This window comes from Vanessa cardui, chromosome 19, assembly GCF_905220365.1.
Source record: "Vanessa cardui chromosome 19, ilVanCard2.1, whole genome shotgun sequence".
Classification (NCBI taxonomy): domain Eukaryota; kingdom Metazoa; phylum Arthropoda; class Insecta; order Lepidoptera; family Nymphalidae; genus Vanessa; species Vanessa cardui.
The window spans coordinates 6,733,589-6,746,424 of record NC_061141.1 but is presented as its reverse complement, the minus strand read 5'-3'; the positions used below and the strand labels follow the sequence as shown (position 1 = coordinate 6,746,424).

Below are 12,836 nucleotides of genomic sequence, written 5' to 3'. Positions count from 1 at the left end.
TCCCATAAATGTTTTGTCATAAACTGCGAATTATAGCTTAATGTTACTTAGCTGATGAAAATAAAAGATGTTTTTTAACACTTTGTTATAATATCAAATATTTCATCGAATCGAGTATCTTACTATGTATATTATTAGATTTTAATTATAAAATTTTCAATTCAAATCAATGCTATGTTTATAACATTACAATAAAAAAACGATTTGATACATTTAAAAGCAAATCAAATTGACACCAACACTTCTTGGGAATGATTCAGTTGATGGATTTATAGACGAGCTTGATATGTGATGAGGGATGAGATATTTACCCTTAATATCTTACCTGTAATAAGCAGTCTCAGGAACTCCTCAACCATGCTGATGGTATGTCTTAGGGTGTCATCCTCTATGGACTTTTGTTCGAAATCAGGTGCGGCCCAGTCCAGCAGGTTGAATTTGTTTAAAACGTGAATTATAAACTCATTGCTTTCAATTAAGGAAGCACCAATCTGAAAAAAAAAAATAAAGATATCTAAGAGCATACTCTATTGAGTACATCCCCTAAGGATTGTGCACAAAAGATGAAACAATTTAACTTTGTGTAATCTTAGACATTCAAAAAGAAAAGAAAATGCTTTGCCATTCAAATAAAGGCATTTTCTTTTTTTAAACGATTATTCTAAAATCAACAACAACAGCCTGTACATTCCCACTGCTGGGCTAAAGGCCTCCTCTCCCTTTGAGGAGAATGTTTTGGAACATATTCCACCACGCTGTTGCATGGAATACACATGTGGCAGAATTTCTATGAAATTTGTCACATGCAGGTTTCCTCACGATGTTTTCCTTCACCGCCGAGCACGAGATGAATTATAAAGACAAATTAAGCACACGAATCAGCGGTGCTTGCCTGGGTTTGAACCCGCAATCATCGGTTAAGATGCGCGCGTTCTAACCACTGGGCCATCTCGACTCATTCTAAAATCATCATCATGTCATTCGTCACCCAAAATGTGTACTGTCCACAAACGACGCCCTCACCTGTAACATAACGACATCCCGATCGAACATCTCCGCTCTGCACTTGACGTTGTGGTAGAAGTAGAGCTGGTTCAGCAAGGCGAAACCGTTGCGTCGCCACATGCCGGCGTGAACCTGCGCGATCATCGACATCGTGCGCAGGACTGGCTCTGATGAAATAATAACAAATTTTAGATATATCAAAAGACAGAGGAAAAGTTGAAGCAGTAAAAGATCTAAATATTCATGTCTTATGTCAAATTATTATTTAGTCCCATTTGCCGTCCAAACGCTTGGCCCTGGGAGTAGTGGTGCCAAAAGCTTCATCAAAAGTATAACTCATTGCCTCTACTGGTGACAGGAGGGCTGGTTCGTTTTTTGCCCAAAGAATCGGAATTGCGATTCAACGGGGAAATGCTGCTAGCATTCTTGCCACCATTCCACGTGGTCAAGATTTATATAGTAACTAGTTTTAGTTCAACAACAGCCTGTAAATTCCCACTGCTGGGTTAAAGGCCTCCTCTCCCTTTGAGGAGAAAGTTTGGAACATATTCCACCACGCTGTTCCAATGCGGGTTGGTGGAATACACATGTGGCAGAATTTTTATGAAATTTGTCACATGCAGGTTTCCTCACGATGTTTTCCTTCACCACCGAGCACGAGATAAATTACAAAGACAAATTAAGCACATGAATCAGCGGTTCTTGCCTGAGTTTGAACCCGCAATCATCGATTAAGATGCACGCGTTCTAACCGCTGGGCCATCTCGACTCAGTTTTAGTTCATATTTGTATAATTAATATGAATAATTCTTATGTTAATATAATATCTATATAAAGAATTTTACATCGCACATATAATAGATTCAAAATAGTCGTTAAATTAAAGTAAGTAAACAAAGCGAAGCAATCTAACCAATGAGCTCCTCCGGCGTCGGCTTGGGCGAGTCCGGGCGGTCGAACTCGCGACTGTGGTAGGCGAGCCCGTGCCGGTGCAGCTGCAGGTGCAAACCGGCCAGGAACCGGGACAGCGGCCGGTGCACCGACACCGGTTCCTTCGACACGTCGTACGGGATCACGAACGCGCTCTGGTTGCTCAGCTCTGTAACACGTACACGTTATAGTAGCGGCACGCTATGATGGCCGTTTTGACGTTTGCCCGCTCATGAAGTTTCGTATTTAATAAATAATTACATCAAACGAGCAAATTGTTGTTCTTTATCGTCGATAGTGACGTGCGTTAGTCATACAATTTATCGAATGTGATTTCTAAACTTAATAGAACTATCAAATTAATAAAGGACGATTATGAAATAAATGTGAAAATAGATAATATTTTAGAAAATGAACATATAATTAATGTGAGTGACGATGGCAGTAAGACTGAAAGCAGCAGTATGGACCACTCCAATAAATATAGCCACTAGTGTTTTTTGTTTCTTTTTTGTATCAATTTATTTCTTTAATGTAATGTGTTTATAAAGTTATTTATTCTAATTCCAATTTTTGATTTAAATTGATTTCGTTCGAATATATTACTTAAACTTATTTTAAATAGACTTACTACTTGCAACAAAAACTTGAATTAAATTACTTGCAAAAAAAACAAAGATTTGAATATATTATATCGATAATAAATTTACATTTAGCGTCACTTTTTTAATGTGTCAAAACGGCCATCGTATCTTGTCGCTAGTATAACATATAGTTTGTGTCATAGAGTGTAGCGCATGCGCGGGGTAGGTGCGTACTGACCGCGCAGCTCGTGCGCGTGCGCAGCGCACGTGTCGGCGTGGCGACGTAGCGCCATGCGGTAGGCGGTGGCGGCCAGCGTGCGCTCGGCGCTGCACCACTCCAGCGCCAGCGTGATGCTGTGCGCCAGCTTTACGTGCAGGTTGAACGCGGACTCCCACTCCGGCTCGTACTCCATATGCTGGCCGACCTGCCGACGAAGACCTCACTGTGCAATCTATCGCTGAGTGTATTTCTCAAGTCGTATCCCACTCACTTGTCTGACTACGGAGTCCATTCCTTGCATCATCACGAGCAAGTTAAGCATCAGCGACAGACCATGCAGGAAACCTTTCCTTAAATCTTCATCGAACACGGTCGGAACGGAACCCAGCAGGTACTTCACGTCGTAGAGTATGAACTGAGCGCGCTTGAATCCGGTAGATATGTGGTTCCTGTCGAATTCCAAACGACCCTGAAAAGTTAATACAATCGAAATATATTTCAATGATGCAGCTTTGCTATTTTGGGTATGTGGTACAGGTAACCATAACATCAAAGAAATTTCCTTGCAATCATAAAGGGTACAGGTGTAAGTTTAACAGATATTTGTATTACTTATACGTGTTAGCATATTTATTTTAATATGATCATATTTTATTGTTTCAATGTATTAAAGTATTATCAGCATAAATAATTCGATTTAAATAGTTGTTACAATTTACGTTGATTGTCAACATCCGGTTTTGACTAAACTAAATTGTTTTTTAAATAAATCAAAACCTATGTTGCTACAGTCGGAGGAGGGGCGTGTAAACATTAAATACTAGGAGTAAGCCTAGAAATGGTCATTCTTACTTTAATCGTCGAATTGGAAGGATCGAGCAAAATAATCAATCTTGTATCAGTTATGATATTGAACCACTTCAGGAGAGATAAAGTATTGATTGTGAGGAGAGTCTTTGTATTATTCCAACATATGATAAACATCACATCCACAGGGATAAATGTAAGCTTGTGATGCTGATCTCAGATGAGGTGTCTTAAGTGTAGACAGAGTTAGGTGCTTGTGATGCTGATCTCAGATGAGGAGGTCGCTCACCTCGGCGTTGCAGCGGCGCGTGCACTCGCTGACGAAGGTGTTCATGACGACGAAGAGCGCGTCGTGCTTGGCGATGAGGTGGTGCGCCAGCGTGGGCGTGGTGTACAGCTGCACCGACAGCGACGAGATCGAGAACGAGTGGTCGTGGTCGTCGCGGATGAAGTCCTTCAGGATCGACCCTGTGCACAGACGGTCGGTTAATCCCGTTGAAATGCTCGACTGACATTCCAATTTGGTTAATTCGATCAGATGAACATAACTAATCCTATAATATATAACATCAAATACGTTTTTTCGTAGAAAATGTAAGATTGTAATATTTGGTATATTGTTCATACAGCGCTATATCAGTTTTGGGCAGTCGTGTCAATGGTTTTAACGCTTTTTGGGATGCTTTGCTTTTCTGGTGGGTTATCTCCACAAACCAATAAAATTGGCGAACAGGTTTATGGACGGGATATACATAAAAAAAAATCTCAGTAAGCTCTTACTAATACTATTGTGATAAAGTGGCGCTATTCTACTCTCCCTTTTTCTGGAAGCATACTCGGCTATGCCTCGATAGAAGTACGAAACGGGTAAGAGCTGATACATTTTTGGATACGATTTCTTCAAGGACGCTCATCGTCGGGGTTTTAGTTAATAGTAATCCGGCCCCCATCTGGGATCTTTCGAAGATTTTCGCATCAAAATAAAAAAGGGAAAAAGGAGGAAGTTCCACCCGACTCTGCTTGTACCACTTTGGAATTATAAGATTGCCATCATAGGGGGCTTTGCGTTTTAAAGGGTCGGTCGTCATGCCTATCGAGACAAAAATATAACCAATATATAACATTGGTGTAAACCTCACTCCATATAGAGTAAGTTTCGCATTTATAATTTGAGTCCAGACATCTGAGGCAGCGAGCACCGACCGTAGTTCTTGGTGAAGAGGATGGCCATGGCGCGCTTGGTGGAGTAGTCCATGAGCGTGGTGGCGATGAGCAGGCGGTGCCAGGCCGTGCGCGCCGCCTTCCACATGCGGCAGTCGTTCTGCATGACGCCCGCCGCCACGCCCGCGCCGCCGCCCGCCCCGCCGCCCGCCGCCCACTCGTCCGCAAGCGCCACCTGGCTCACCGCCAGCCGCAGGCTCTGCTCCTGGCTCACGAAGCTCTGCAGCCTGCCGACGACCCCCCCCCCCTCAATATATATACTACTCGAATGTAACCTACTACAAGTGTATACATCGTTTTTTTTTTTTATGGTATAGGTTGGCGGACGAGCATATGGGCCATCTGATGGTAAGTGGCCACCATCACCCATAGAAATTGACGCTGTAAGAATTATTAACTATTCCTTACATCGTCAATGTGCCACCAACCTTGGGAACTAAGATGTTATGTCCCTTGTGCCTGTAGTTACACTGGCTCACTCACCCTTCAGACCGGAACACAACAATACTGAGTACTGTTGTTTGGCGGTAGAATAACTGATGAGTGGGTGGTACCTACCCAGACGGGCTTGCACAAAGCCCTACCACCAAGTTTATACTCAACTTTGTTTCAAAATATGTATATCGATTAAGTTGATTCCATCGGATTCAACCACAGAATCGTAGACTTTGTGTATTGTGTTGAGATGTAAGAGTCGAGGTAGCCCAGTGGTTAGAACGCGTGCATCTTAACCGATGATTTCGAATTCCAACCCAGGCAAGCACCGCTGATTAATGTGCTTAATTTGTCTTTATAATTCATCTCATGCTCAGCGGTGAAGGAAAACATCGTGAGGAAACCTGCATGTGACAAATTTCATAGAAATTCTGCCACATGTGTATTCCACCAACCGGCATTGGAACAGCGTGGTGGAATATGTTCCAAAACCTCCTCCTCTTTAGCCCAACAGTGGGAATTTACAGGCTGTTGTTGTTGTTGTGTATTGTGTATAAAATCGTATGACTCACCAGGTGAGCAGCTTCATGGCGAAGATCTGGTGCGCGACGACGTGCGCGTGCATGACGAGCACCTTGAGAGCCGGCCCGTGCCGCGACGTGAACCTTTCGAACATCGCACGCCGGCTGAGTGCAAACGGACTCACACACCACGCATACACGGGTGCTACTTATCTTAACGAGTTTTAATGTTGTATTGCCAACGCATAATCTATGACACTGTGTCATTATCACGTTGACATCTGCAGCGCAGATGCTCTTGTTCAGTCATTTCGTAAGAGATATTACATTTAAGATAGAGCACTTAGAGGTACAGATTATATATGCGTTTATATACCAAATAAGAAAATAACTGTTCATAATTGCATATGCATATTTCAGATATTTTTAAAATAAGTAACATATAAATAAATAATTCCAAGTTCATTGAAAAAACTACTAAGCTAAAAAACTGGGAATTAAGATTGATCACTGTCCTACTAGCGTTGAGGTCTTTTGTAGAAATCACTCATCCTGAATGATGAGTGAGTCATCGAAGGCACAAGAGACCTAACAATCCAGGGCCCCGGTCGGCAGCAGAGGTGACCACTCACCACCACTCGGCGGGTGGCTAAGTATACGACGGAGGCTCACATCTCGATGTCGGTCTTGAGCTTGTCGCAGAGCTGGAAGGAGTTGCACTTGACGAGCGCGCGGCCCTCGCGGTCGATGAGGCTCACGAGCTCCACGGAGTCGCGGTGGCTGCACTTCATCACGCGGTTCAGCGTCGTGATCACCTGCGGACGAGACGACCACTCACTTTAACTTGCCACGCTCCAGCATAGTGGAATAGAGAACTAGCACCGAGTGAATTATGATTATTATCATTGTTTTCAATTCATTACTAAAACCTATACTTGGTGGTGGCTTTGTGCGAGGGCTTTGTGCGAGCCCGTCTGGGTAGGTACCATCAGTTATTCTACCGCCAAATAACAGTAGTCAGTATTGTTGTGTTCCGGTTTGAAGGGTGAGTGAGCCAGTGTAACTACAGGCACAAGGGACATAACATCTTAGTTCCCAAGGTTAGTGGCGCAGTGACGATGCAAGGAATAGTTAATATTTCTCACAGCGTCATTGTCTATGGGTGATGGTGACCACTTACCATCAGGTGGCCCATATGCTCGTCCGCCAACCTATACCATAAAAAAAAAAACAATTCTAGAGGGTAGTTGGCTATTAAAATCTAGTAAAACATTTAGTATTAACTAAGTGAGCGCAGTATAATGAGACAAATATATATGTAAGGTTGCTCACCTAACTTCAATGATATTCTAATAAACAGATATGTTATACCCATACTAAACAACAGAAAAAAGTGTGCCGCGCCGGGGACTATTTATGTTATATTTCGTTACAAGTAAAAAGGACAGCTTGATAAAAACAATAAGTAAAAGGTATAACTAGATGTTTTAATTACGCAAAACGTATTACTACATAATTATGATGTATTGTAACGTATTACTGGCATAATTATGATGAAAACGACTAAAGGCAAACGTCCCAATTAGGACGTTTTCTAGTCTTCACTTTTTGCGCGTTAATGACATATCTGTTTACTAGAACATCACTGCCGAGCTTACAATTAATAGGACATCGTTAACATCAAAGCATGATTCTAACAGTTGACGATTTACACGTATAAAATGTTACCTGTTCGAAAGTATGAGTTTCATCATTGTATAGCACAGTACAGTAGCAATCAGGTTGATCCAATATTTGCAGTAGATCCTTTTCAGCATCCTTTAATCTGAAGACAAAAAATAATCTCAGTCTGACATTGTCATTTGACAGATGACTTTCTACATGTTTACTATTAAAAGTTATTTGCAGATAAAATTTTATATAAAATATAATAAATTTAAGTCTAATTTTCAGGTCCAGTCATCTTCTAAAGCTTTCCGGCCTCAGAGCGTGACATTAACAAGAATTTGAACAGAGGAACTCAGGCCTTACAAGCTAGCCAATACGGCTGTTTCGGTAGGCATTCCGTTACAAATAAAAGTAAAAAGTAAAGTAACAGCCTGTAAATTTCCCACTGCTGAGATAAGGCCTCTCTTCCATTAAGGAGAGGGTTTGGAACGTATTCGACCACGCTGTTCCAATGCGGGTTGGTGGAATACCGCCGTTACAAATACTTAAATTAAATTACATGAAAACATATACCTACATCAAATCATTGGGCAGCCCGGGCGCGTGGTCAAGCGTGAGCAGTCTGAAGCAGTACGACAGACACACCGACGCAACGATCTTCATTCGTTCGAGCACTTCCGGGCCAATGTTGGCTTGGGCCTGCTCTTCGCTATCAGGAGCCTGGGGAATAAATAAATAAATAAATAAATTATATATGGCCTAGTACCATTGTAAAAATACATGCTGTAGGACACTGTTGGATAGTACTTTTTTTATACAACAACAACGACAACAACAGCCTGTACATTCCCACTGCTGGGCTAAAGGCCTCCTCTCCCTTTGAGGAAAAGGTTTGGAACATATTCCACCACGCTGTTCTAATGCGGGTTGGTGGAATACACATGTGGCACAAATTCTATTAAATTTTTCACATGCAGGTTTCCTCACGATGTTTTCCTTCACCGCTGAGCACGAGATGAATTATAAAGACAAATTAAGCACATGAATCAGCGGTGCTTGCCTGGGTTTGAACCCGCAATCATCTGAGCCATCTCATTTTTTTTATAATTTAGTTTAAAATTAAATGATCATTTGAACGTGCATTTGTATCGGTGTAATATAAATGGAATGTTACTAAAATATATTTAATCGATAACATTCAAATACAATGCAAAACGTGTTAATTACTTTGCTTGTTATCAACTTCCTGTCCTTAAACCTGCATTTATTTACCTTTAAACCTTACTTAAGTAGAAGAAAATAAAAACTGCAAATGTATATCGAGAGTGTAATGTCCTGTTTATGGGAGTCAACACACTTAATACACCACGCTTATTGGAATATTTTACGGCTCAACAACACCTCGTGAAACCGAACCGCCAATTCAGAATGACATCTGACGTATGACGTAGGCGCATGAGACAACCAATGTTTGACACAATACACTACAGAGAGAGCCGCCTCACCGCGTGTAGATCACAGAAGGGATCCCTCTTCCAGGCTTCGGTATCGCCGCAGTCGCAGCACCCGCCGCCCCCGGACTGGCCCATCTTGTACTTGTGATGCCTGTGCGCAGACACCTTGAAACACTCCACGCAGAGAACGCAAGTGTTGTCCATGCCTGAAAAGAATAACAGTAAAATGAAAATAATATAAATGAGTCGAGATGGCCCAGTGGTTAAAATGCATCTTAACCGATGATTGCGGGTTCAAACCCAGGCAAGCACCGTTGATTCATGTGCTTAATTTGTCTTTATAATTCATCTCGTGCTCAGCGGTGAAGGAAAACATCGTAAGGAAACCTGCATGTGACAAATTTCATCGAAATTCTGCCACATGTGTATTCCACCAACCCGCATTGGAACAGCGTGGTGGAATATGTTCCAAACCTTCTCCTCAAAGATAGAGGAGGCCTTTAGCCCAGCAGTATTACAGACTATATATTCATTTTAATAGTTTTATATACATGTTGCTATATAAATAATCTTTATTCGATTCTGGTTAAGAGTTTTTTAATAAATTTATAATAAGTATCAAAAGGTCAGACAATAAGAAATCCAATATTCTACCGAGTTAGTTCAATTTTTCTTCTTGTTTAATTGCATATATCAAGCAATAGCCTTGTTGAGCAGCCTTTTGACTTCTATCATATATTATATATATATATTTTTTTTGTTATAACATACAATAAATTACTTAATATATTGAGTTTTAGATAGCATTGGACTCTTATATGCTAAATTTTCACAACAATATATAACAATAAACGTCAATTTTGTGAAATTGTTATTTAATTTATATTACATGATAAATAATTTAAATATATTCGTTCTTTTTTCATATAATGAACACCATTTGTCAAACAATTAATCAGCAAAATAAAGACCATTTGTCCAAATACAAACAATTAATCGACAATAATCATTATTAATCTGTATATATTTGTATGTGTTTGAATAATATTAAAAATTTTGTTAATGGCATTGGAATGGGTTACAACAAGAAAGATTTTTTTTATATTTGTGCACTGGACTTTTGTTACTTGGTGGTAGGGCTTTGTGTAAGCCCGCCTGGGTAGGTACCACCCACTCATCAGCTATTCTCCCGCTAAACAACAATACGCAATATTGTTGTGTTTCGGTTTGAAGGGTGAGTGAGCCAGTGTAACTACAGGCACATGGGACATAGCATCTTAGTTACCAAGGTCGGTGGCGCATTGACGATGTAAGGAATAGTTAATATTTCTTACAGCGTCATTGTCTATGGGTGATGATGACCACTGGTCATATGCTCGTCCGCCAACCTATTCCATATGTTGGAATATTACAAAAATCTTAGTCTCCACAAATACTAAATAATTAATTAGTTATTTGATTATATGTTTACATTCATTCAATCTTTCACTCACTCAATTATTGTTAAGATACTCGGTTACCTTGTGTCACATTAAATTAAATTGTCGAACAGTGCAGACGTGTTCTTCTTTCTACCTGCGACCCATTTCACAACACCATAAAATAAATTTATAAAAAAAATAATACTTACCGCACTCCCTGCAACTGTATGCCGGTTCTCCCTGTTTGAATACCCGGCCGCATAACGTGGACCGTCGGGGCGGCGGTGGTTCGGAGCTCTCTGCGGAACCCCACACAAACTGTTCCAGGGGCTGTATCAATAGCTTGGCCGCTAACTCTTCGTCGAAGGACCAATCTGGAACATAAACATAAATCCCGTTATAATATAGGTTTTTTTTATGGTATAGTTTGGCGGACGAGCATATGGGCCACCTGATGGTAAGTGGTCACCATCGCCCATAGACATTGACGATGTAAGAAGTATTAACTATTCCTTAAATCGTCAATGTGCCACCAACCTTGAGCACTAAGATGCTATGTCCCTTGTGCCTGTAGTTACACTGGCTCACTCACACTTCAGACCGGAACACAACACTACTGAGTACTGTTATTTGTCGGTAGAATAACTGATGAGTGGGTGGTACCTACCCAGACGGGCTTGCACAAAGCCCTACCACCAAGTAAAATCTCGGTATCTGATCTTTGCAAATTACTTATCTATACACTTGGAATCGGACTTGATTTCTTTGAAATAAAACTTAACTCGCTAATTTGATGATGATATTTCTAATAAACATTTTTATTTAAAGAAATTTATTTGCGGGTTAGTTGTAACTGCTGAAAATGCGTCACACATACATACATCTGTACCGACAAACAATGTATTAGTAGCAGTGTAAATAATATATTTAGGCATAAATATCTTTGCTATGAATACATCCGCTGGTGTAACAGTTTTTTTATCAACGCGCTATTTCTACAGAAACGTAAATAAATAACTGACTGTCTATATATTTAGACATAGCCTAGTTTTAGTTTAAGAAACAAAAAAAAACTTTTAAAAAATATCAACAGATGGTTAACCAAGAATTTGTCACAAAAAATATAAAATTTAGACACTGGCAATTTTATTATTGATCACAACAGACCGGCAAACGTGACCTCCCGGTATAATACAAAATTAATTTGAAATGTATCTATTAGTCATCTAATTATCATGAATTTGTGAATTATCCATGAAGATCGTCGCGGACTTCTTTACGGGTCTTTTTAAGCTAATTATTTTATTAGTTAATGTATAATTAATATATTAAATTAAACCTGACTTTATTATCTTCGAATTCCTTTTATTCGGCAATTACAATAAGAAACAAATGCTTTAATTACTCTTACTTTTAGCTGAATATATTGTAAACTTACCCAAGCATGTCCTGTTGGGCTGTGGCGAATAGATCCTGGGCACAGTCACGCGCCAGTGGTCCTGGAAGTGTGCCGGGGAGAGGACACCCTCCGCCATCTTCGTCCTCCATAACTCCACGACAGCGTCAGCGCGCGCCGGTAACGTAAATCTGTCGATATCACTCATTGGTATAGTTCCAACTGGACTTTAAGTTTGAGTAACATTTGAATTATTCGTACATATTCGAATTTTTAAAGGCTAATGTTTGATTGACAGCTGACCATATAACCATTTAACAGAGACTTGAATTAAAATATTCGGCAATTTTTTGTAAATTTGATTCTCACAAATATCAAACGTCAATTATTTAAAAGTTCAGTTTTATCGTAATCGAAAGTAATAAAAGAAAAACGTTCGTCTGTACATATATTTTATGTTACGGGTGTACATTAGTTATTTTTCGAGATCATTGACACAATAAACGAACTTAAACACGAACGAAACGTCGGGAGTATAAAATCTCGTGTAAAATAAGCAAAGACGATAATACCGGAGCGCGGTAAACAATAAACTGTTCCCCAACTTGGCATGAGGCCACTCTAAGAGATCTATAATCTAATTATATAAAAAAAAATAATGTACATTATACACGAGTTCATAATATATTCGTGTATTATTGATGACGTTTCTTGTTGGGCATTTGTCTGACATACATATGGTCGTTATTTAAGTTCAACGTGGTCGTAATTTATATAGTGATGAGAGACAGGTGTCGATATTATAATGATTTTATATTAATCAATTAGCTGCTAGCCTTTGCTTTATTTAATTATAAAAAAAGGCTTTAATAAAGCAGGCAGAATTAACGAAATCTACATTTCAAAAGTGTCAACATCCGAGACGGAGTTACTTCAGCTTTATGTTATGTAATTAAACGCAGACAGTAAAATTCATTAACAAACTTCGAGAATAAATAAATGACAATGTTTTTTTAGTAAAATTTCCAGTGATGAAAACAATAACAAAAAGTCATATAAAATAAGAAAGAAGGGAAAAGTTCTGAAGTTTTTACTACAAGCCGTATAAATAAACTTCGTACCAAAAAATAAACATCCTATTACAGATGATTTTTTTAATATAATACTAGCTGTA

At 39.6% G+C, this 12,836-nt stretch overlaps 1 protein-coding gene across 1 annotated transcript in view; it reads right to left on the bottom strand.

The window, feature by feature from the left end:
• Positions 1-12,836, bottom strand: part of LOC124537973 (E3 ubiquitin-protein ligase UBR1) — a 47,150-nt gene that overhangs the window by 11,708 nt on the left and 22,606 nt on the right. The window contains exons 3-16 of the mRNA XM_047114974.1: positions 11,705-11,853; positions 10,476-10,640; positions 8,897-9,051; positions 7,969-8,111; positions 7,452-7,548; positions 6,396-6,538; positions 5,775-5,867; positions 4,750-4,994; positions 3,836-4,014; positions 3,011-3,208; positions 2,758-2,944; positions 1,919-2,104; positions 1,024-1,172; positions 326-491 (exon numbers count right to left, since the gene is read on the bottom strand). Coding sequence (XP_046970930.1) covers positions 326-491; positions 1,024-1,172; positions 1,919-2,104; positions 2,758-2,944; positions 3,011-3,208; positions 3,836-4,014; positions 4,750-4,994; positions 5,775-5,867; positions 6,396-6,538; positions 7,452-7,548; positions 7,969-8,111; positions 8,897-9,051; positions 10,476-10,640; positions 11,705-11,853 — 2,255 coding nt within the window. The remainder of the gene's footprint in view (positions 1-325; positions 492-1,023; positions 1,173-1,918; positions 2,105-2,757; positions 2,945-3,010; positions 3,209-3,835; positions 4,015-4,749; positions 4,995-5,774; positions 5,868-6,395; positions 6,539-7,451; positions 7,549-7,968; positions 8,112-8,896; positions 9,052-10,475; positions 10,641-11,704; positions 11,854-12,836) is intronic.